Source organism: Pogona vitticeps, chromosome 12, assembly GCF_051106095.1.
Source record: "Pogona vitticeps strain Pit_001003342236 chromosome 12, PviZW2.1, whole genome shotgun sequence".
Taxonomy (NCBI): domain Eukaryota; kingdom Metazoa; phylum Chordata; class Lepidosauria; order Squamata; family Agamidae; genus Pogona; species Pogona vitticeps.
Window position 1 is genome coordinate 3675034 of NC_135794.1, and position 24538 is coordinate 3699571.

Here is a 24538-nt window from a genome sequence, read left to right on the forward strand (position 1 = left end):
AAACAGGTCCCCACAGGGCGTTTGTGTGGAGCGTAAAGGAAGTTGATTGATCATGTTGCCAGATATTACATCCGCTCAAACTGTAGCGAGGAAACAAATGAATGCTCTTCCACAGGTGGAACACCTCCGTCTACTCCTCCAAACCCAGCCTAAATGGCCAGGAGCCCAATGCTGCATAACCGAATTCACATAAGTCTCGGTAGCAAATAGCTACTCATAATCAAAGCGCTGGTTGAGTTCCTGCTCACGTGTCCTGGAATGCAACGAACATCTCGTTATGGAGTGGCAAAATGCAAAGATTTGTATGCTTTCTCTTGCACAAGTGTAAATCACTAGCAGGATTGGGGCCCATGGACTTTTAATTTTTAGGTTGTGCCTCTTTTGGGGCAGAAAGACAGGATATTAATTAAAATAGACTCATCCATACGAGGTGAAAGCACAGAGCAGAACATCTGCCCAGCGGTTGGGGTAGATCCATTTTTCCTCCTTCAGCCATTCAATGCTTTCCAACCAATTTTTGAAGAGGTGTGAATTTTGGTAAGCCTTTGTCCAAAACAAGCTTCGCTACCATTTGAACTAGCCACTGTCAATAGCTAAATCTGTTACCTAGAAAGGAGGAAATCTGTGTTGTGTCCATGGAGATGTTAAAGGCGAGGATCCATGGCAGGAAAAAAAAATCAGGTCAAATCCTAATTCAGCGCTCCACACATCATTGATTAGAGAGTTTCAGAGAGGGACTCTAAGCCTTAAACACTCAAGAATTCTTTATACAGAAGAGCAAACCTATTCCTCTCACTTTATCCACATCTTAGCTCTTGAACTCTCAAGGTCTTAAACCTGATATCCCTTCCTCTGCCATCCACAAACTCGAGGAATCCACAAAATCAGCATTTCTCTGCCTTCTGAGATGGCTTTTCTGTGATCTGAAGGTAGGGGACAGGTGGTCTTCTAGGCCGTATTGGATTACAACTCCCACCAGTCCCAGCCAGGGTGAGGGATAGTGGCAAATGTAGTCCAACACCATCTGAAACATGGGGAAGGGCACAAGTTACCCACCTCATTTCTGGAAATACCAGCTGAAATCCAGACATTAGTCACAGCTAGAGGAGACCCACTGAATCAATAGGGATTTGGTGGGTAAAAGTCACCATTTGTTCCATTAATCCAATGGGCCTACTCGAGCTGGATTTCAGCCACTGTACAAATGAAGTGTGCCCGTTTGGCAACCCATCCTGCTTTGCACTCTGCAATGGGATCCATCTATTTCAGCCTCCATGCTTGGACACAGTTAAATACAACGCAACCAAAGGATAGTTGAACCAGGCAGGACCAAGGAACAAATGCAGCGCACCGGGTCATAATTCTGTCCCACTCCCTGCTTAATGGGGACCATAACACTTCCACGACACGGGTATTTGCTGATTCTGTGGTTTTTTTGTCAGAACATGAGTATTAAACAGGGAAGCTTTACAGTAGCATGCGGCAATCAATCACACACTCTCTATCTTCTAGGACTGCCATCATTTCCATGAACTGCTGCCCAAAGTCTCCTTAATCACCATTGACATATTACTAAATGGCCACTTAACATGTACACAAGAAAGTATGTGTCAGTTGCTATACCTCTGGAATTAATGCCACCCCAGTGAGTCCTTTGGAAACACAAGGAACAGCTAGAGATCTTTTCTGTTTAATCCAATCTTGGCCATTTGCTAATTCCATGAAAATTATACCTCTGCGACGGTGGGCAATTGAAAATAATTTATGCTCGATTTGTGAAAATAACTCAATAGTATAAAGTACCAATCTCTTTCTTCCATTAAATAAATATATACTCTGAAACAATGTCATCCTAATGACCCAGTGGCTGAAATCCAGCATTAAGCTGCAACTAGAGTGGACCCATTGAATCCATGGGGTTTATGGAAGAATTGACTCATCTAGTCCCTGTTATTTCAGTAGACCTGCGTTGGTTGGGACGTACTATTGGATTTTAGCCACTGTTTGATATTACAAACTGTTCTTCGGAACTAAGCGAAGACTTTCGTCTCCATTGGACAACAACTGTGTCTCAAATCCTCCCATCAAAACTGATCTCATTCGGCTGGCGTTCAGCTCTCTGAAGGAAAGGAGGGAGATAAATAATATTGGAGTGATCAGAGGTGCTTGACAAGCCACCAAAATGACCTGTGGGGGACACGTGGAGTCTGTGAACTGATGGATTTTCCACACTGGTCTAGACTTAAATCTTGTTCTTGCATTATGACCAATAAAGGACATAGGGGAGAAGACTAGAAAGATAAAGAAGGCAATGGGAACATGAGTTGGGTTCAATTCATGTTCCTGAAATTGGCTGTTTCTGCTGCATCAAAGGTTTCTAAATACTACAGTTAATGGCATCGGAAAAAGGTGTGTCAGTGTTGAATATTTGTCAGTTTAAGATCAATCGCTCAAAAAAACTTACAACGCATTTTGCGCCTTTCTGTTGGCCTCAACGTGACACTGCCACAGTCACACCGCAGGAGAACTCAACTTTTTTTCCTGATGTCTCCGTTATATGTTTTATGGATTGAGATGACAGGTGACACATGGCCATTGGGTCCACCATCATCTCAACAATTAGAACTACAGAACTGGAAGGGAACCTAGTGATCATCAGCCTTGGCCGAGGAGGCCCGGGGGGAATCGAACTCCCAAAATCTGGCTCCACAACCAGGAACCTAAACCCACAGAGCTATCCATAAAACCCTACCATTTAGAGGTGTTGCACAAACGCACTACATCAGAACTTGGAAATGTTCCTTTTAAAACTACAGCTCCCATAATCCTCCACCCAGCATGCTCGGAACTGTAGTCGTCTTCTTTTTTTTTAAGGGAACATTCCTCAGCTCTCACTCCATTGGATAATAACAAAGTAAATCCCATTTACTCTGAAGATAAGGGAGTGCCTCATAAAATGTAAATGAGGTATAAGTGAGTACATTTTAGATTAAAGAGCGCCATATTACATTTAAATACCTAAACATGCAGAAATGTTCCTGAAACTCAAGCTCTTTCCTCTTCCTAAATAGGCTTAAATGGCAATATTTGCTGTACATTGGTAATTTTATGCGATGCTGCCATTGGCAAGGTTTGCAATAGAAATAACTGATAGGGTATATTATTCCTTTTTCCACTTAAATGTCCACAGATACGACCTAGAGAACGAATTATAAGCCTTCCAATTTCATCCCATTATTTCTTTAACAACATCGGCTGACAATCATCTGTTTTATGGGAAATATTGATTCCCCCTGAAAATTATATAGCTTCTTTACCTATATCTTAGAAAACTTAATTATGATATTTAACAAAACTCATTTCATCTCCTGCATCATCCCAAATGCTGTTACTGTATTTTCGATATTTGCTTATCAGAGAGCACCATATGAATCTCAATGTCTTATTGCTTATGTTGTTTCTGCCTTTGGTGATGAAACATGAAATGTGTAAAGCTAGCGCTGTTGAGAGTGACAGCTTGTGGGGGGGGGGACTCAAGTCGTGGGACTTGCTGTCAAGTCGGACTTAAGTCATACCAGTGACTTGACTTGAATGCGACTCGGGGGGCGGGTTCAATGACTCAGACTTGACTTGTCACTCAGAACCCACCCACCCCCTTTTTTTCTAGGAGTAAAGCTTGTTTAGGGATTTGGGACTTGGTACTGAAGACTCTACTAGAGGGATGAGGTGGTGCTTTGGGTTAAACCACAGAAGCCTCTGTGCTGCAAGGTCAGAAGAGCAGATATCGTAAGATTGAATCCACACAACGGAGTGAGCTCCTGTCACTTGTCCCAGCTCCTGCCAACCTAGCCATTCGAAAGCATGTAAAAATGTAAGTAGATAAATAGGTACCACCTTGGTGGGAAGGTAACAGCATTCCGTGTCTAGTCGCGCTGGCCACGTGACCACAGAAACTGTCTATGGACAAACGCTGGCTCTACGGCTTGGAGACGGGGATGAGCACCACGCCCTAGAGTCGGACACGACTGGACTAAATGTCAAGGGGAACCTTTACCTTTACAAAAGACTCCAACTCAGACTTGAGACTCAGTACCAAAGACTCAAGATCTGGACCCAAAGACTTGACTTGGGACTCAGACCCAAAGCCTGGCCATCATCCCCGGTAGATTGTGCCTGCTTACAATGGCCATCGCTCTGAAGCCTTGAACACATGAAAGGAAGCCCAGCTACATCAAAGTGGCTTGCAGCTGTCTGATCTCTAGCCCGTTTAACTTCCTGAGTCAATTGCTCCGACTGCTTGGGGTCCTGCTTTGAGCCTAGTCGTGCTTACTAATAAATTCCCATTTTGCACTGAGGGTCCTATACAAAGCACTTCGGCTTTTCTGTACGTAATTTGTTACTTTGCCCATGCATTAAGCTCCTTCGTCATTTCCAGTGCGTCATAACCACCTTAGGACCGCAGGGCTGGAAGGGATCCTGTAGATCATCAAGTCCAGTCCCTGGGGAATCGAACTCCCAACCTTTGGCTTTGCAGCCAGAGACCTAAACCCCTACCCAGAAGCTCTAATATGTATCATCATGAGGAAAGGGGGTGATATCATTATCAAAGACGCCAATTGTATGAGTTGTGCAAATTCTGTCGTGTGTGTGTGTGTGTGTGTGTGTGTGTGTGTGTGTGTGTGTGCTAGTGTTCCTTCCATTCCTTCCTTGCCAGTAGGGTAAAAAGCAGATTCTTACCACATCCATGATTTGTCTGAGGCTGAGGCTGAAGGAAACCGTCAGAGGCTGGGAATCGTTGGCCACGGGTCTTTCCAACGGGTTGTAATTTTTCAGCAGCTCCTTATAGAGTTTTCTCTGATACTCTCCTTGCAGGGAGACTAAAGGGAGAGAGGCAAATGAAGAAGGGTTTAACATATTTGATGCCACCCAAGTCAGCTCCAATCAACTTTGAACAATTAACAGACTAGAGGGCTCATAATGAGCTGGAATAGGTTATGTGCGGGGGATGATGGGTTGTGGCATTCTCAGTGGAATCGGGTGACTGGTTTTTAGGGGCACAGACTCCAAATTTCACAGGAGCTGTCCATAGTGCTGAATTTATACTGCACGTTTCCTCTACAGATTGGATTTTCTTATTTTCTGGACTACAAACTCCATGGTTCTGCAATTTGGGAGTTCTCCCTACCTTACAAACACCTCCGTGTGATGCACCTGGGGAAAAGTCTAAATCGGAAGGTTTTGAGCAGTGGTTCCCAATCTTGGGTCCCCAAAATGTTCTTGGACTGCAACTCCCAGAAGCCTTCCCCACTAGCTGTGCTGGCCAGGATTTATGGGAGTTGGTGTCCAGGAACATCTGGGGACTCAAGGTTGGGAACCACTGGTTTTGAGGCGGAGCTAGGCCAAGCTCCACCCAAGCTTTCTTGCTCAGAAAAAAAGGTCCCAGTTAAACAGAGAACAGGAAGGTTGAGCAAAACTAAGCCTAGCTAAGCCACAAAGCCCTCCAGTTGATAGATGGCATCCATAAAAATCCCATCCCTAGATACAGCATCTTAGACAGTTCTTGCAAAATTCAGAATAAATATGGACCAAATTCAGCACCTGCAGAGGTCCTAGAGGATGTTACATTTCAAACAGAAAATGATGAGTGGAATCACAGCATTGTTTCGGATGTAACAGGAATTACTTTCTAGTTACTTTTGCAATGTTTTGTATGGCATTTTGGATTTGATTTGATAGGATTCTTTTTTTTTCTTCCTCCAAATGTCATGCCATTTTCATTTATCCCAAGGACATTTAAACAGTAATGAATAGTAAGCAAAAAGTAATAAGCAAGGCAATGAATAATGTAAACCCGGCTTTTTTCAACACTATAACCATTAATTGCTCAATCAACCATTTTATTTGCATACTGCCTTTCTATAAACAATATGCCCAAAGCGGTTCTCGCTGAAGTAAATACAGCACCAACAATAAAACAATAATGTTAAGAAGAGTGAACAACGTATTTTGAAAAATCAAGAATCAGTAGCAAAACAGTCATATATATATGGCAATGAGTTACTTTTAAAATACCAAAGTGATACATGGGAATGAACTGCATTTTAACAGCCACTTTGCAAACCTATGACTCGGATAACTTTGATAAAACAGCTGTTCTTCTGAATAATGCCAACTAAGATCCTGCATTCTACGGGAACTAAGAGAGTCACTTTTGAGCAAGACAGAGCATGGTTTAAATCTCCTCTCTGCCATGTGCTCATTGATTGTTTAAAGGGGTTTTAAAGCCATTCTTATGGGCTACACTACCCGCAAGGCAGTGAATGGCCAGAAGCAAACCCAAAAGGATCTTGTACAAAGCTACTTGTAATACGTGCAAGACAGTGACCAATTCAATCAATTCAAACTGACCATGTTAGCTGTGGAATACTGGGAGTTTTACTCCAAAAGACAATTTTTTTCATCACAAGATCGGAGCCAGAGTGATCCACAGTGTTAGGGCTCTTACCAAGGGAATCATACCTCTGAAGACAGAAACAGACAACCCATCACTAGAAGAGATAAATCCTTAGCATCTGAAAGCGTCTAAGTGCGTAGCAAGAGCTTTAGTCACCCAATTTAATTTGCAAATTACTTTCCTTTGTAGTGAGACAAAACAATGACTAGCCTTGCTCTGTTGTAAGAGTGATCTTTGGGACTTAAACACTGGAGTCTTTTGAAATGTGGTTTCTCAAATGCAAATATCTGTCTGAATCATGTCTCGCCAACAGTAAAATGCATTCAGCTGTAATCATTGTCTACAATGTCTGTTTCCACTCTTATGCACATCACTCTAATAGATCTCAAGCAATAGCCCTTGAGAAGGACTAGGTGCATAGTCCAGACCTGGGCAAAATGTGGCCCTCCAGATGTTGCTGAATTGCAACTCCTGCCCTTCTAGACCAAAGGTCTACTCTTGGTATCAAGTAAAGGGGGGGGGAGGGAGAGAGAAAGAAAGCCAGACAACACACTGTATGGTTTTTCATAGAAAGAGCAGAATCTTTAAAAAGCAGAATCTGGCTGCCAGATTTTGTTTGTTCCACTGAAAAACAGCTTTTTCCCTCGGCCAGTCTAAGGAAATATTTCTGGAAAAGCAAAACATATGTTTTACGCTACCAAGGCCCAGTGTCCAATGAGAGGAAGCAACTTCAAGAAGAGGAAAAAGTCTTCCTTTCAACCATTTCCAATTCCTGCAGCCCAGAATCTATTACAGTTTTTTTCATTTTTTTAAAAAGATGAACTTGTTGGAAAGGTCCGGCAAGGGGGGAGGGGGACACAAAATATGCATTCAGCGAGAGATAATTTGGAAATTACCAGCAAAGAGGGCTCTCCATGACAGAAGGATGGCAGGCCAACTTGAGTCAAAATGACCTGTCAAGATCCATTATTGCTAAGACATTCATCTCACTAATATATTACCAACAAGTCTTCAATAAATTCATCCAAGATGCTGTAGAGAACGTACATGTATTCCTAAAGCTGTAATGGAGCCATCTCTCACACAAGTGCGTATAAAGTTTTCTTCCAGTGGAATCAAATGACTGGGACAACTTTGGTGTTAGCTAATGGAGGTTTTGTTCTCGAACATATGGAGGCAATCTCTATCCTAGATCTGTTAGCTTTGCCTTTCATCTTTTTAAAACTGGAAATACCACTGTCCTCTGTGTCTTAGAGGAGTCACTGGGGCATCACCCAGATCTATGGATACCTTGGACCACCAGGAAGACAAATGTGTAGGTTCTAGATCAGATCAAGCCCAAACTCTCACTAGTAACAGAAACAACTTAACTGAGGCTGTCATCTTTAGGGCACATCAGGAGGAGACAATGGCAAGGACAATAATGCTAGGAAAAGCTAGAGGTCGTTGGAAAAGACTAAACATGAGATGGATTGATTCAATAAAACAAACCAAAGGGTCTGGAATTTACAAGATGTGAGCAGGGCTGCTAATGGTAGATCCTTTCAAAGATCACTGATTCATAGGGTCACCGGAAGTCAGAAGTGACTTGACAGCATATAACGATACCCATCAAGCAGTGTTCTGTGCTGATTTCAGGAGATGGATCTGCACCAAGGATTGGATGCAAAGTTTTCTATACACAAAGCGGGTGCTCCAGAACTAAGGTGTGGCCGTCCACTCCCAATCAAGCATGGGACGGCCAGGAGTGGAAAGGCACATTTTGCATTTTGATTCATAACTGCTAGAGATAGGCATGAATTAAAATCAAATTGCAAAATTCCTCAAAAATTGTGAATTCGTCTATTTGTATCCATACAAATATATTCCCCTAACGAATACAAATCAGTGAATTTTTAGTGATTTTTTTTTGATTTGTTGATTCACTGGGCTATAAAATGGATCCCCATGCACCTACAGGAACCAAAATTGCAGATAATTTTCCTTGACTCTCTACACTCCCTGCAAAGATTGGTGAAGACTGGATTTCCCCAAGCCAGCCGCTTAAGGGCACTTTCCCACGGGGACCCACTGGAAACCTGCAAAGATTTTAGAGAAGGGTCAGGGAGAGCTGCTGTGTGATGTTGGTGTCTCTAGGTGCCCAGGGGGATGGAGGCATTTTATAGGGTTTTAAATGCAAAAATAAATTTATGGATCGGTTCATCAGAAAAAAATCATAAATGTGTTATTCGTGATTTGTCAAACTTGATGAGTCAAAATGAATCACTATTTTTTCCAATTTGTGCCCATCTCTAATAACTACCAATCAAAAGTGTTGTAACCTCCAGAAGAACCTGATTTTCTCCCCATGAAAATTAGGAGTGTATAATAGAAACCAGACGCATGTTCTTGCTTGCCACAGGCATAAATACATTAACAGCATCATAATATCCTCAAATCCCATGATTTCTCCTGCAGGTAAGGAGCTATAGATGAAGATTCCCTACGTGCAGAAAAGTAACACGGTGTGGGATGTAGAGAGAATTGCTCTGTGAATGCATACGGAGAATTTTGTTTTAAACCTTCCTTCCACTGGAGCCATAGCACTGAATACTGTAAGGGGATAATCCTTTTGCCCCCCTACACACACACCGTTTCCTTGATTAAATCCACTCTTCAGTGCTTCCTTTTACCCCGTGGGGAAAACAAAACCAACAGCTCTCCTACTGGAATGGGTTGAATGATAAATGCAACCCGGCCCTACACTGAGAAGTCCTGGCATGTTCTGCAAACTTAGCTCACAAACAGAGTTTATTTAATTCTAAGCCGATGTTTGGAAGGAGTCCAAAATGCTGCAGCCAGATAGTTAACTGGGGCTGGTTAGAGGGAACCTATAACTCCCCTGTTACACTGGCTGCTGATCCATTTCTGGGCACAATTCGAATTGCTGGTTTTAATTGATAAAGCCCTAAACAGCTTGGTGGAGACACAGGAGAGAGAGCCTTCTTAGTGGCTGTTCCCAGAGACTCTGGAACTCCCTCCCACTGGAGGCCAGCCTGGCCCCATCTCTGTTGTCCTTTCGCAAGCAGGCAAAAGACCTTTCTCTTCAGGCAGGCTTTCCCTCAATGTCTCACAGTCTGAGAGGGGCTTTTCAAATTGGATTTTTGTGATATCTTGTTTTCAAATGTGTTTTTAGTATTCATCTTATTCCTCATTTTTAATACTTATTTCATTATTTTTTAATATAAATATATATATTTGTATCCTTAACTGTTTTTTAGTTTTTAAAGATGGTCCTTTTAATGATGTAAGCCACCTTGCGTCCTTTCCAGGAGAAAGAGGGAGCAAAAGTATTTTAAATAAATAAATAAATAAATAAGAAGGCTCTTAGGATGCAACCCTAACAGCAGTTACTCAGGAGGAAGACCCACTGTATCACAAGAGCGCTCCTGTATATAACTGTATTCAGAACATATTGAGTCTTTAGCTAACCAACCTGTAGCTGCAGTTATGCAGGACACTGTAATCTGGAGCTAAAACCTGCTTTAACTAAAGGCCAGACTCCCGTTGGCCCATGCAACCATGGAAGGACAATCACGCAAAGCAAGGTAGCTCTTTCCTGAGTGGTCTTTTTCACACCCAGTCTTCCCCCGGTTGCACAATCGGTTGTGCCCTCGACCACACTGTGGGCAGCCTGGGATAGGCAAGAGAAAAATTCCATGAATCTTCTGTACCTGTGTAGAAAATGTGAATCGGGCTTGGCCAGAATCCTCATACACATCTTCAGAGGAGTAGTTAGGAGGATGAATTCCAGGAAGAATGGGATTCTTCCTGGAATTCATCATCCATCCTTTTGGATGGTGGCTCTGAATTCCCGGAATAAGATGCCATGGAGACTTTCACCATGCGTCTTAGCAAGTCTCCTCAAAGACTCAGAAGAAAATGTTCCCACCAGCCTTGACTTCATTGTATTTATGGGCTGCTCATTGCTTGGGCTGTTCTGTGCCATGAAGTCACATCTAACTTGTGGTGGCCCTTTATAAAGTTTTCAAGGTATGTGAGACGAATGAAGATTGAATTATCATTGCCTCACCACCACCACTACGAGCCTCCATGGCTGACCGGAGATTTGGACCCACATCTCCTGAGCCGTAGTCTGACACTCTAGCCGCGGGCTCTCACCAATTCTGGTGGTAAGAGCCAGTGGGGTGCAGCAGACAGGGTGGGTAGGGTATCAGACTAGGATTCTACAGATCTGGATTCAAATCCCCACTTGGTCATATAAAACCATTTGCGGTGACTGATGGCAATCGTAAACCCCTCTTGGGACATCTCACAGGCTTTCAAATCCTATTTAGGGTCACCATGAATGGGAAGTAACTTGATGGCTCCTAAAACAAATCACGTGAAGCAGCTATTTCCACAAACTGTGACTGGTTTGTTCTGTTCATGTGCATGCTGTCTTAGAAGGCAACCTGAAAAGAGGAAGGAAGGAAGGAAGGAAGGAAGGAAGGAAGGAACCAACCAACCAACCAACCAACCAACCAACCAACCAACCAACCAACCAACCAACCAAAGGAAGGAAGGAAGGAAGGTCAGTTTCTGAGTTGCCAAGCAATTATTTGTTCCCTGAAAATTATGCATTTGAATTCACTTCTTTAACAAGAATCTTGGCCCATGCAAAGTCCTTTTTCCTCAGAACAACCCTTTGAGGCAGGCCATCAATCCCATCCTCCTATCCTATTTGTCAGATCTGACTCTGGGAAATACATAAAGTCGCTTGTTTCATGAGTCAACCGCCTCTTTCTATGGCCTTCCAAGGTGCTAACTGGCTGGAACCCCCAAAGGCCAGAAATGAAATCCATCCACAACAGAGGCCTTACAGACGCCAAGCCCTTCTGCTCAGGATGAGGAGCCTGGTTGCAGTGAGAGTGGAAAGACATTCCATGCAGGGCGGAGCTCCCTTTATGATGTGTGTTTGTTTCTTTCCTGCATGTTACTCATTGAAAATTATCGCTAGATGTTTATCCCAAATATTATGTTATATTTATAGATTCAAATAACCAAAGAATGTTTGAAAAATGAATGCATCGCATTTCTGTGCAGCACAACATAACTGATGAAAAATATCCTACAGTATAGTTACAAATCTTTTGGGGAAACTCCACTCTGTGAGATATTTTAAGAAGCTAGTTCTTTGATTAATGTTTGAGCAACTGAACTCACAGTGCAGTCCTAGGCAACTTGACTCAGAGGTCCTGTTGAGTTCAATAAGACTTATCTTGGGCAGGCATGTGTTCGCTAACCCAACATTTGGCCAACTTGAGCATGGTCCATCCAAACCTGAGAACTTTCAGAAAGATAGCTCAGTGGTTTAGATACTTGACTGAGGAGTCAGAGGTTGGGAGTTTGATTCCCCCCACAGTGCCTCCTTGACAGGGGCTGGACTCAATTATCCATAGGATCCCTTCCACCTCTGCAGTTCTAAGACTATTACTACCACTATTGGCCACATCCTTATATCATCAGTGGGACCTCAGAAGCTTAATCTACTCTGGATCCCACCAACCTATGAAAAACCAAATTCAATAGTACACATTAAGATTTTTTTTTGTTAGGGGATCCATCACATGGAACCATATCTCCCTTGGGTATCTCCACCATCAAGTGGAGATCTATCTTTCTGCCCAGTCATTATTCATGATAATTTTCCTGATCATTAACATTTTCCGTTACCCATTGTTTCAAATGATTTTACTGTTTCTCATTGTCTCATTATTCTTCTTTTTAGCTGCCAGATTCATTGCTCTTGGTTTGCATTGCAAACCATGAGATTTAAATGGAGAGCAGTGCAGGAATATTATAATATATTAATATTATAATATATTATATATAGCATCGTATTCTGACAGCACGGATGTCAAAGTTTATAAGCAAGGGGGGTTTCTGACATAAGCTGCCATCAGTTTTCACTCTAATATGGACGCGTTTAATGGACTGTGAGCTAGCTCTACCCATTGGATATCACTGCCTTCAGCACATTGCTGAAGTTCTACCAAAAAAAAAAAAAAACCAGATGAGGCCCTTTGAGGAACTTCCTGGTGAAAGTATGCATGAAAAGCAAGCCAAATTGAGTGGCACCCATCTCAGGTAGAGACTTGTATAGGGCTGGAAACTTACATGGGAAGCTTATTTATTTTATTTTATTTTTTAAAAAAAATTACTTTGCCTTTTTCCTTAAAAAGAGACCCATTAAAAGGCAGTCTTTATATACAAAATACAAATACAAAAGGGACCAAACAAATACCCTGTTAAAAAACAGAAGCAAAAACAGAAGTTGATTTCTTTCACATCAGTTTTACTGATGTTGGCCTACCTATCATCTCTTCCTCATCATTTCTACCCTTCTTTCCTGCACTAGCCATTTTAATTCATTGTTTTCCAGGCTGCTTTCGATGAGCTGCTTTGGAAGTCCCATCCAAAGGAAGGCCAGGAGAACTGTGAGCATGCATGATAGAAATAAATAAGGCATAAATAAATGAAGGCATGCTTGAATAAATGAACAAACAAACAAATAAATAAATATGTGCAGGTATGTATATGCTTATATTAGGGGGCAAGGTTCTAAATTAAGAAGTTCCCGCCCTATGTCTGAAGAAGTGGACTTTATCTCTTAAAACATAAGATATAAAGGTGCCATGAGTTTTTTCCTTTTTATTACAGTATTATTATTTTAAATTTTTGCTCTCTTTTTTTCAGTCTTTTGGATTTTGACTGACACACTACCGTCTCAAGCCTTCCAAAATCGTACCAAGCTCGGACGGAGAAAAAGCAAACTCGGCACTCTTCCTATGGGCAGAGGCAGCCTCTTGGACCCACTCTGCAAGGGATGGAGAGATTGGAGAGGAAGGAGCGGAAGGAAAAGGGGGCTGAAATGCGTAAAGGCGCGCTCCAAACTCCAGCTCCGTCCGGCTCGGATGGAGACGAGGAGGAGGAGGCAGCCCCGGTTTGCCCAGCCGGGACCCGGGGAAGGAAGGAACCAAAAAACCGAGCTACTCACCATGGACGAGTCCCCCGGCCAGGATCAGCACCACGGAGAGCTCCTGAAGCCCCATCGCGGCCGCCTGGTGGCCACCGGCCGCGCAGCCCCGGTAAAAAAGCCAGGGGCTGCTCAGGCGTCTCTCTGCCAGACCCCCAGCCTCGGAAAAACCCCCAAAGTTCCCCTCGGGGGTCCCGGAGCGGAGGCTGGCCGGCGCCGGGTGCGGGGGATGCCGTGCGCAACCGGGGAAAGGAGATGCCGGGAGCTCCCGGTGGCCAGCGACTCCTCTCCGTGGCCAACTGCCTGCTGCAGCCGCGGCGCTCGGATGCTAATCGCCCACAAACTGGCTGGCTGGCTGGCTTGCCCTGCTCCTCCTCCTCCTCCTCTCCCCACGTGACGGATTTCCCTCCTTCCGAGGAGATCCACCGCCGAGTCTCTTTGCAGCAGCAGCAGCAGCGGGAGAAGCGCAACGCTCTCCAAGCGCTCCAGCAAGGCAGGCAAGCAGAGCGAGCTGGCTTTATAGAAGAGCTGAAGGACGCCCCCCCCTTTCTCGCCTGAGATCCGCCTTCCAGCCCACCCACCCCTCTTGGCCTTCCCCCTCCAGCACCCCCCCTTTGGCTCCTTTCCAGTCTCGGAGCCCCGAGCCTGCAGGCGCTTCTGCACCATCCAAGAGGCGGCTGGACAGCCGTGTTCCTCTCCAGGGTCTCAAACCGGAGGGGGGGGGTTCCAGGAAGGAGCTGCAGAAAAACTCAAGGAACTGAGATCCTTTTTCGCCCTTCTCTCTTGGGAGGAAGTTCCCATGAAGACCAAAGGAGGTCAAAAGTTGCCTTTAGATTCCCTCTAACCCGATACTAAGAAGTCAGATTGCAGGTTACCGGGATTTGGACAGAATTACCATCATCACCTTAGAATTCTAGAGCTAGAAGGGACCCTCTGATCATCAAGTCCAGCCCTTTGTTAAGGAGGCACCGTAGGGGGATCGAACCCACCACCTCTGGTTCTGCAAACTCCAACCGAAACCCCAGCAGCCCCCTTCTCCAAGTACTCATCAAGCTTGACCCTGCTTAGCTTCACAATCCCATGAGGTTGGGAGGGTTCAGGATCTTACCATAAGGCCGGGGGGGGGGGCTATTTCTGAATCAACGTGTGATTGAAAATTCATCATTTCAATGGGGGGCTAATCATTATCTTCATCAGGTGGCATTAAGTCAGTGTTGACATGGTGACCCTTTTGATGGTTTTCCAGGTCAAGAATACTCAGAAGGGGTTTCCCATCTTCCCTTCTTCTGGGGGAACCCCAGGATGGTGCAGCTTGCCCAAGGCCACCCAGGCTGGCTTTACCCCTGGGAGTCACACAGTGGGGGAATCAAACTCCCAACCTCTGGCTCCACAGCGAGAGACCTAAACCACAGAGCTATCCAACCAGCATCAATGGGGTCTAGGTCTCTCTTTTTTCAGGTTGAGATACTGTTGTCCTGAAAATGTCAGAGATACTTTAGCTGTACCATCAAGGGGTGGGACTAGATGGCCTTTGAGTTTCCTTCCAACTCAACAGTTCTGTGAACCCCAGTGATCCTTGGAAGAGTCCAATGGGTGTTCTCAAACACAGTGGGATTTGCTTTCACCCCCAAGAAGCAGGGATGATCTGCTTCTCAAGGAATTTGAGGCATTGGGGGACAAGATTCTCTATTTCGTGTGAAAGTTCTAACTATACAGACTTCAGGGAGCCAACATCCAAGGATGTTGCCCCACCCCCAAGTCTGGTTTTTTTAAAAACACTGTGCCTGGTGAAAACCACTGAACTCTCAAGAAGCTGACATGGGAAAGCATTGCTCTCAATATAAATTTAGCCAAAAAGGCAAGGGCTACTCACCAGGAACAAAGAGCGTATCCACAGGCTCAACGTTTCTGTCGATGCCAGTCCATACTCCTGTGGTATTGAACAAAAATTCCCATTGTGCTGACTGTGAAGGATGGGCACCGTAGTCCAAGGTTATCTCGAGGCTGCTGGGAAATTTATAGAGGGTTGCAAATCTCCAGCCTTGAAAGTCTTCCACGGTAGAGTGGAGTCAATATTGGAAGATTGCCATTCAAAGTCACTTACTTGTAAGTAAGCCTTCAAAGCATACAGATGGGTCTTCTGTGTGTTCAAGACTGCCTGCAGGGCGAGGCAGATAAAGCTCCACAGCAGAATTACTGCACACATCTGGGTGCAGTTTTAACACTGAGCCAGCGTACAGCAAAATAATCATAAATTTAGAATTTTGGGGGAGCAAGCATACCTCGTCCCATGCCATGGACACCCATGGATGTAAAACTGAGCTGTAAGAGTTTTTTTTTCCTGGCTGTATTTTTTTTAATTCACTGGGATACCAAAATCAATGCAAGTCAAACATCTTTTTTTTTAACGCATAGATTTTAGCTGTGCTTGAGGCTCATGAAGACATCCACATTGTTTATTGGGGAAGCCAGCTCAGAATGTGTTGGAGTCTTCTTTGCAACCTCGCATGCTGCCTGTCGTTTGAGTGACTAGGAGGGACTTTTTCTGACCTGGGGCGATTGTCTGTCTGTCCAGCACTAACCAATCATCCTTTCTAGCTTTCAAAATTCAAAGAGAACTCTCTGCTGTGTATTCTGTCCCTCCCTTTCATCAGCTGGTGGCAGTTGTTGCTGTTGATCTGTTCAGTTGGTTGCTAGTATGTGTGCAATAAAGAAAGCAGTACACTTCTCTCTTAAAATTGCATGGGTCTAATTCTATATGGATTTTTATAGAGAGATTTTTTTCAATGAATCAATCAATATTCAGTAAATTCAGAAACAAGGGCATGAGTTCAACACCAAAGGCATCAAAGTGGTCTATATGCCTCCAAACACAACATCTCAGATTCAGCCTCTAGATCAGGGGGTCATAAAGACATTTAGGATTCATTACACACAGTTCTGTCTTGAAAGAGTTGCCAACATTATGGAAGAGAACCCTAATAGAGAACAGAGACAGAGAGAGAACAAACTGGGGGTCTGGAGCCCCAAACCCCCGCATTGTTGAAAGGAGAAGTGCCTATGTAAATCTGTAATTTCAACCAACTGTAAGTAAAGATTTTTTTTTATTCTTTCTCCTACAAACAACTCAAAGTGAGTTATTAAGTGCCAGTCAATGAGAAAGGGGTGGACTACTTGGGGAATTTGGAGCTATTCTTCTTGGTGGGTCTCTGTATTTCTACAGTATGGCAACAAAAGAGAATTTTACCAAAAATTCAAAACTATGCCACGGAATGCTCTTTTGCTTAGAAATAAGAGCCACTGTGATTTACTTTGAAGGAGTCATGCGTAGAAATCGGTTGCGGTTGTGCAGAGCCTTTGAGCTGCTCTCCCTCCCCCTGTGAGCCTTGCTTGTGATCAGATTTCTTAAGAAGTTGGAGGCATGGCTAAACTACAGCACTAAGAAACAACAATGTGGGTCATTCCTTGAAGTTTTGCATTTAAAGCATTCTGCAACCAGCATGCAAAATTTGAACCCTGTTATCACTTGTTAAACCCCATCACAGCAATACACCGTTACCCCTTTTATTTTGTTTTATTTTTTATGCTCCTGCATAGCCCTTGGTCTGTTTACTTGGGAGCAAATCCCACTGAGTTCACCAAGACAGCTGTCCAAGGAAGCATTTATAGGGTTATGAATTTATTACCTTTGCCTCATTTCTACTGAAATTATAATCAGATTTGCAAGGCAGCAAGTAGAGGAGGGTTTTAATTTAATTTTTAAAAATCTCTTTCCCCCTTTTTTTCCTCCCCTTCTTTTTCTTTTTTTAATAGTCTTTCCTTTTCTGGTGTTTACGCATATTAAAGATTCATGCTTCTTCCCTTGAATGTATTGGTTCGTGGTACGTCTGTTTTTGCTGCAATAATAAAACAAGGCAAAGACGGTCACTCATCTTCCCTGTAAACATAAAGCGTGCTAAGAAGGAAAAAGCACAGCAGGCCTTCTAACCCTGGTCAGAGAGAAATGGCAGGAAGAAACCATATAGAGACATCCCTGAATATGTCCTCTCTCACTCAATTCTCTCTCTCTTTCCCCATAACATGCATACTTCTATCAGTCTCTCTCTCTCATGTCACCCACTCATGCATTATTGGCTTCCCCTCATTTTCAGCCACAAGGGACTATAAAATTATCACAGGTCAATGCTGATATTGGCTGGAATCCTGTTGCAAAGCTCCTCATACATAGCAGTGGTGACATCATCACCAGGGGCAAATTATAGCTTGTCAAAATTTTTGCTGTCACAATTAAGGGTGTATGCCACTTTGTCAGAGTGTGTGCAAGTCAGAGGTAGCCTGAAATCGCCATTAATCAGCAGCAACGTGCCTGAAATCAGCAGCAATCAGCTGCTAATTATGACATCATCATCGTTACGCCCACTGAGGTGCGTAACAGGATTCCCAAACTGGTGAGGGTCTCACCTTCTACCTGTTTCTGTCCTTTGTGTAAAGTTTGGGGGGGGGTCTTCACATTGTCGCACTGTTCTCAAAAGACCATCATCCTAATTCTGATCACTGTGAAAAGCTATTGGAACATCTTCATATAACATTAATAACGAATCAGCCAAAGGGGCAGCTTCATTTATCTATAGAATGTTGCCAGTTCTTAGGATCGTTAGATCAGTAACGACCTCGGGCATGCCAGAGAAGACACACACACACACGGATAAAAACAGTAGATCTTACTTAAAGCTGCTGTCAAGCACAGATCTGGGGGGCAGGCAAATTCATTTTGTTGAAGGTCCATATGAATATTTCATTGACACTGATGAGCACACGTAGGATATTCTGCAGTTCTCCAAACCACACCATTATCATCTAGCACATTCGGAAGCAAAGCAAACATTTCGCTCAACCGCCTTAAATCTCATAAATCCCATGGAATCCGCTTTCTGGAGCTGGGGGGTTGAAGTCCACATCCCGGAAATCTTAGACTGCTTGAGAATGTCAGGGCCGAAAAGGGACCCCGTGGTTCATGGAGTCCAGCCCCTGCCAAAAAAGCTCAAGGGGGGGATCGAACTCCCAACCTCTGGCTTAAAACCACTGAACTATCCAAACAGCACTTAAAAAATCACAGGCTGCTGAAAATCACACATAAAAGGAGTCACTCCGTGTTGTGGTGATTAGGTGAGAAAAATTCAAGTGTAAAGCAATTCCTTTTGTCATTTTGGGGTCTTTGCTGACCGAGGGAATATTCTCCATCATCCACCAGCAGTGGTTCATATGAAAAATACATTGAAACACTGTTGACATTTATAAAGCATTAAATATTTCAGTTTAACAAAAAAAAAAGGTATTGGCTGCATTTATTTCCCCAGTGCAGTTTCTCACGTTACTGCAGGAAAATACGTTATGATTTCCCATTGAACACCTCCACTTCGTATTATCCCACATATTAGAAGACTAAGGAAAATATCTTTCCGAACCCCGCTTCCTTCCTGCTTCTGACTTTGCCTCTTTGGGGAGAGGAAATAAATTAAGGAAGAAATGCCACTCTTTGTAATTTCCTCTCTAGCATAATCAGTGGCAAACACCGAGGCAGAACTAAAGTCATGATTAGTTTCTGTCTTCTAGCTGCTCTTTGACACTCAGAAGGAGGGGCTGAGATCTAAAGAAGCTGAAAGTTTTCTGCCACCTGTTGCGTTATGCCAAGGCCGACCCTACTGTTAGGCGGAAGGAGGAAACTGCCTCTTTTGGAAGATGTTCGGAACGGCTGCAGGAGTAGCTTTTCCATGGTTCCCTCTGAGCACCCGGTCATTTTCTTCGCTGGAAGGAGAAGGCTCTGCACTAGACTCCTGAGTCCAGTGTGCTTCCGTCAGGTGAGTGAAAGACCTCATCTCTTTTTCAATACTTGACGTATGGGCCAACTTGTAGTTCATGTCAGTTTCTGAATGTGCAACGGGATGGGTGTCTTCTTGTCCTATACCTCAGGCAGTAAATGTTTGGGGGTCGGCCATACGTAGTGTCGCCGGTAGGCCAGCCAGTTCATTTCAAATGGGCCACGTGCAGCTTGGAGAACCACCTGATGCTCACCAAGACTGTTTTTTTATGTGCTTCGCATGTCTCCTTGCCAAAAAATAAAGCAAAATAAAACCCTACAAAAATGATTTTTAAAAAAAACTTTCAGAAACTTCCAGGAAGAGTTGTTTTGTAATTAACAAGGTGACGGACCTCCCCAACCTTCACAAAACAAAGCCCTAAAAAAATGGAAGCTGATGGGGTCTTCTAGAAACATTCAATTTTGATTTGTCACAGCTTTTGGTTGTTGCCTGGCTTGGCTCCGCCTCTAATGCCATGGTACCCAAACTTGGGTCTTCCAGGTGTTCTTGGAGGACAACTCCCAGAAATCCTGGACAGCACAGCTAACGGTGAAGCTGTGCTTGGAGATGTATGTCCAAGAACATCTGGTTGGGAACCACTGCTCTAGCAGGTCCTGGGAATTGAGAAGTGCTTTGGGCATCACGTTGTCCATGGCCTTTTCAAAGATGCTCCAGTGTGTGGTCCTATCTTGACCACACTACCTCCCTGCATAGGCAGCATCTCTCCAGGCTGAAGTCTTTCTCTGCATATGCTATCTACGACGCCGGACATTCAATCTTGGTGCTTACACATGCAAAGAGAGAGACTCTTCCATGGAATTATTGGCCATCCATCTTTTCCACACAGCTCCTAATGAGCTTTATCATCATGGGAACTGCCTTTTTCAACAAAGGTCTGCTGTTTTGCGTGAATCCTGGACAAGGCTGTCTAATCTGTCAAATCATGTCCATCATCTGTCAGCATATTCTACCTAATTCATCCCTTGACAGATGTACATCTAGCCAAACCAGTGTAGCTGTTGGCTAGGGTTTTGCTTCATAGGAATCTTTTGAATTAAAGATCAAAACACTCAGAAGAACAGCTTCCTACTAGGTTTGTTCAACGCAACCTTTTGTATGTAACATGGTATACCCATCACTTTTTTCTCTCTCATTCCCAATGAAGCCTTGTTTCCTCCCATCTTAGGGGGTTAACTTGCCTTCGCTCTGAATGGTTTCCTTGGAACCCTTGAAGCTAAAAACATCATTGGAAGCCCAACTTTGCACAAAATTTGGGCCCCTAGATATGGGGCAAACAGAGATGGGTATCCAGGTGGGCTGATTTAGAGACCAACCCGATGTTGAGGGTTATAATTTATATCTCATCCATCCTTTTGAGAATGGAGGGAAGCTAACACTCTACGTCAAAGCACACTGTTAAAACATAAATTGCAAGCTTTCGAACCACAAAGGGCAAGAGCATCTAAAACTGCAAATTACCAGTTTCTCTCAAAAATGCAATAAAAGCAATATACAAAAGTAGTAGTTAAAAGCCCTTGAAACACTTCCTTGTGGGATCATAATTTTTTTTCAGTTGGAAATGACCCCCAAGGTTCATGTAGTCCATTCCCACCTTGGCCACATCTTTTATTGCCGCTAATTTTTATTTCCGTTCTTGAACAGAAGTTTAGAACTTAACAATCCAGGTCTTCATGACATCTCCTGAAATGCAGGAGAAGGGAGAGTGTTATTTGAGTGGAAGACCTGTCATCCAAGAGAGAGTACTTAGCTCTCACTGTCTTCTCTCTAGCTGGGAATCGCAGGCTGGTGTGTTGATCACAGCTGGTGTCCTGCTTCAGGCAAACTCAAGACTGGAGAAACTACCAATTAGCAATAGAAAAGTCAGGCATCGGTACAGGAGTGGAGATGCTCCTGAAGTTCATGCAAAGGGTTCAGCACGGGGGGGGGGGGGGGATCGATGTTCTAACGTTGTCCAGACCTAAGGAAAAGCACTGAGTGACAAATTGGGAGGTCTATGACCATGCAACACAGCAGTAGTACAAAAGCATGGTTCAATCCCTTAATGCATGTGACTAGAACTGGAAACATTAACGCCTGGTTCTTTAGGACAATGGTCCTCAACGTTGGGCCTCCAGATGTTATTGAACTACAACTCCCAGAAGCCTTCGCCACCACCTCTGCTGGCCAGGATTTATGGGAGTTGAAGTCCAAGAACATCTGGAGGCCTAAGGTTGGGGACCACTGCTTTAGGAGATGGAAGGTCTAGTTTAATGAGAAAGAACCAGTTGTGCATTTGGACAAGCATGAGTTTAATCCTGGCGTCTCCAAACTACGGCCCATGGGCCACATCTGTCCCGGGCATAGGAAGAGGAGGGAAGAGGGACCCAAAGTGATGCAAAGACAGTGAGGGTGGGGGAATTGGTTGGGTCCCCTGTCCCTCCTTCAGCCCTTGAAAATTTGTAAAATATATGATGTGGCCCTCAAACTGAAAAGTTTGGCGACCCCTGCTTTAGTCTCTAGCATCATTTGCAGGGGAAGAAAATCCTGGTTAAAATATCTGAGGCCTGCTGTCAGCCAGTTTTGGCAACACCGAGCAAAATGGATCAAGGTCTGGTAGCGTCCTATGGTCATTTCTGGCTCTATCCAGAGCCCAGCTATAGGATATCACTGGAATTTATGGATTTTGTCTACTCATGACGAGCATCCTCCTTATGAATATTCACAAGGAGACCTTTTTAATTACACCTATCTAAATGTGGAAGGCAACCAAGCCTCCACCTTGTGAATTATCAGCTTGGATTCTGCCTCTGATCTAGAATAGGTCTTGCCCGCTCCTTGGTAGGAAGGTTCAATGGCTTAACTCCTCAGGGGGCCCAGATCTTTGTGTTCCATCTCAAGATCTTGTGACAGGCCTCGTTCTTCCTTACATTTTTAGACTTGGGAAGCTCTAGGTAATTCTCCGATAAGAATTTGTTCAGTACAGACCCGAATCAAGGGATATAATAACCTTATTCAGAGATAGGTCCTGCTGGTCTACTTGGTAGTCCCACCTAGAGTAGATTGATGAAACTGGCTGCTGAATCGTGAGCAAATCTCATTGATCCAATGGGTCTACCCCAGTTGGAACTCCTGATTGGATTCAAGCCATTGTCTTCAAGAGCACTTCATCTCCCCTATGTGTGTGGGCAGACAGTTGGCAAAGTTGCTGCCTTCCAAATGGCATTGGGCTTTCCTCATCACTGGCTATGTTGTCTACGGGTTGATAGGATTTTTAGTACAACATTGGATACACCAGGTCTTATCCACCCCTGCTGTAGGTGACCTTTAACTTTTGATCCCTGGCCACCTGGAGGTACAGGTGGTCTTTGAGTCTTCTTTTAATTTTTAAAATAGTGTCCCTTTACGAATACGATCTGATAGGAGAAACAAATGGAAATTCCCGAAAGGGACTTCATTTTCAGCTTGACACCAGTGCTGTTCTGTTTGCAGATGAGTCGTGATTCTTGATCCTGAACAGATATACTGGAGGGGAGGGGGAAAATCCAATTTTGTTTAGGAAAGAAGGATCTTTTGCCACATAGACTAAAGGACCTAAGACATTTGTCCTTGAGAAGGCCTGCTATCTTTGCGACAATTTGCTCTGAAACGCTGCGGTTGGAGTAAAATTGCATCCTATTACTTCTGTAGCTATTACACATATGTGGTGTGTAATAACAGTTCAAGTGAAGGAAAACTCATGAATCAAAAAGCAGACAGCGCTCAGCTCCCGGAAACCTGGGTGTTTTCAAAGATTGTCCTGTAGCTGAGAGATATGCATCTAATATTTCCATTCACAATGCTGGGGAACCACCAAGATTCCCTCCAATCCAGGCAGGGAGTGAAGGAGGACTCCACAGGTCAGTGCTGCCCCCTAAAGGTGGCATTTGGGAGTTCACAAACATCCCAACTCTTGTTTCTATTTTAATTAGCCCACGGCTCATCCGAGCTCAGCATCCACGAGGAAAAAGTTCCCCATTTATCCCCTAGTTACATTGCAGCATTAAATTCTAGTCACACAACACACAGCCATTAGCGAAATATTTTATCAGTCAGCAGTATAACTGCAGAACATCTTCTACCTGGGCAGGGAGGGTTGTTTGATCTTGCACCCATATGGCACCAATTCATTCTGTACCCGTATAGGATGGAGCTAGCCCTAATGATTCAAATACAGTATGTACCTTTTCAGTCATGTGCTCTGTACACTTGCAAGATTTAAACTGGAAGGTGATTACCATACTGCTTAGAACAGCAGTCCCCAACCGTTTTGGGAGCATGGAGCGGCTGAGCCTCTGAGGAAGGTGGGGCACACACACACACCACTTTTGGGCGTATGCACATGCACTTCCCGGTGCATGCGCAAAGCAGGGGCACACGTGAGCCTACCAGCACCGGCATGAGCACTTCCCCATGCCTTCATGCATGCGCAGGAGTGCCTGCATGCCCACCTCTTCGCGTGGGCACTTGGGCGCATGCATGAAGGTGTGGGAGACCGTCCAGGATGGTGCTGGCACACACGCATGCACAAAGCAGCTGTGGGGAGGAGTGTGTGCGCAGGGGGCAGGAAATCTGTCTCCACGGACCGACACCGGTCCACAGACCAGGGTTGATGACCTCTGGCTTAGAAGAAGCCCGAGCCTCAATGTCACGAGAAACAGGAAAAGCTTTTTGGGGAGGGAAGAGCTGAAGCAAATGTTGGTGGTGCATGAAGACAGTCCACCCTTCCATTTGCTTTTCCAAGACGATGATTTGTTTGAGTGTTTTCTCTCCGCCCCCCCCGGACAGGGTATCCCAACTGCAAAGAGCCCAATTTGGGTTTCCAAGACCAGGTTCTCTCTCCCCATTGCCCCCCCTGCCATCTCTGGCTATGCTGCTTTTGCTCACCCCAAGCACCTCTTCTCCAGAGATTTTGGCTGCAAAGGGCAGCCCATTCGTGGGCGCCAAGGGCTTCCCCAAGCAGCTTCCTGAAGAGGCGAGAAGGGAACGAAAAGGACTCCTAAAATTGGAACATTCGCCCTGGTACGTACGCCACGTGACCATGATTCAGAACAACGGTGGCACGGGAAGGATCGGTAGATGTGGGGGAACAATTCCCACGTGTGACCATGGCCTCTGTGGCCTAGATTTAGACTGAGAATCAGTGAAATGCAGTGAAGACAGACAGAGGTT

The 24538-nt window shown here is 44.3% G+C and overlaps 1 protein-coding gene across 2 annotated transcripts in view; it reads right to left on the bottom strand.

The window, feature by feature from the left end:
* The window catches only part of CHRNA7 (cholinergic receptor nicotinic alpha 7 subunit), a 77437-nt gene that overhangs the window by 44209 nt on the left and 8690 nt on the right, over positions 1-24538 (bottom strand). The window contains exons 1-2 of one of the 2 annotated variants that reach the window (XM_020784847.3): positions 13494-13797; positions 4738-4877 (exon numbers count right to left, since the gene is read on the bottom strand). In XM_020784847.3, coding sequence (XP_020640506.1) covers positions 4738-4877; positions 13494-13548 — 195 coding nt within the window. In that variant the 5' untranslated portion in view covers positions 13549-13797. Of the gene's footprint in view, positions 1-4737; positions 4878-13493; positions 13798-24538 lie in introns of those variants that run through there. The other variant, XM_072981728.2, reaches the window with a different exon arrangement.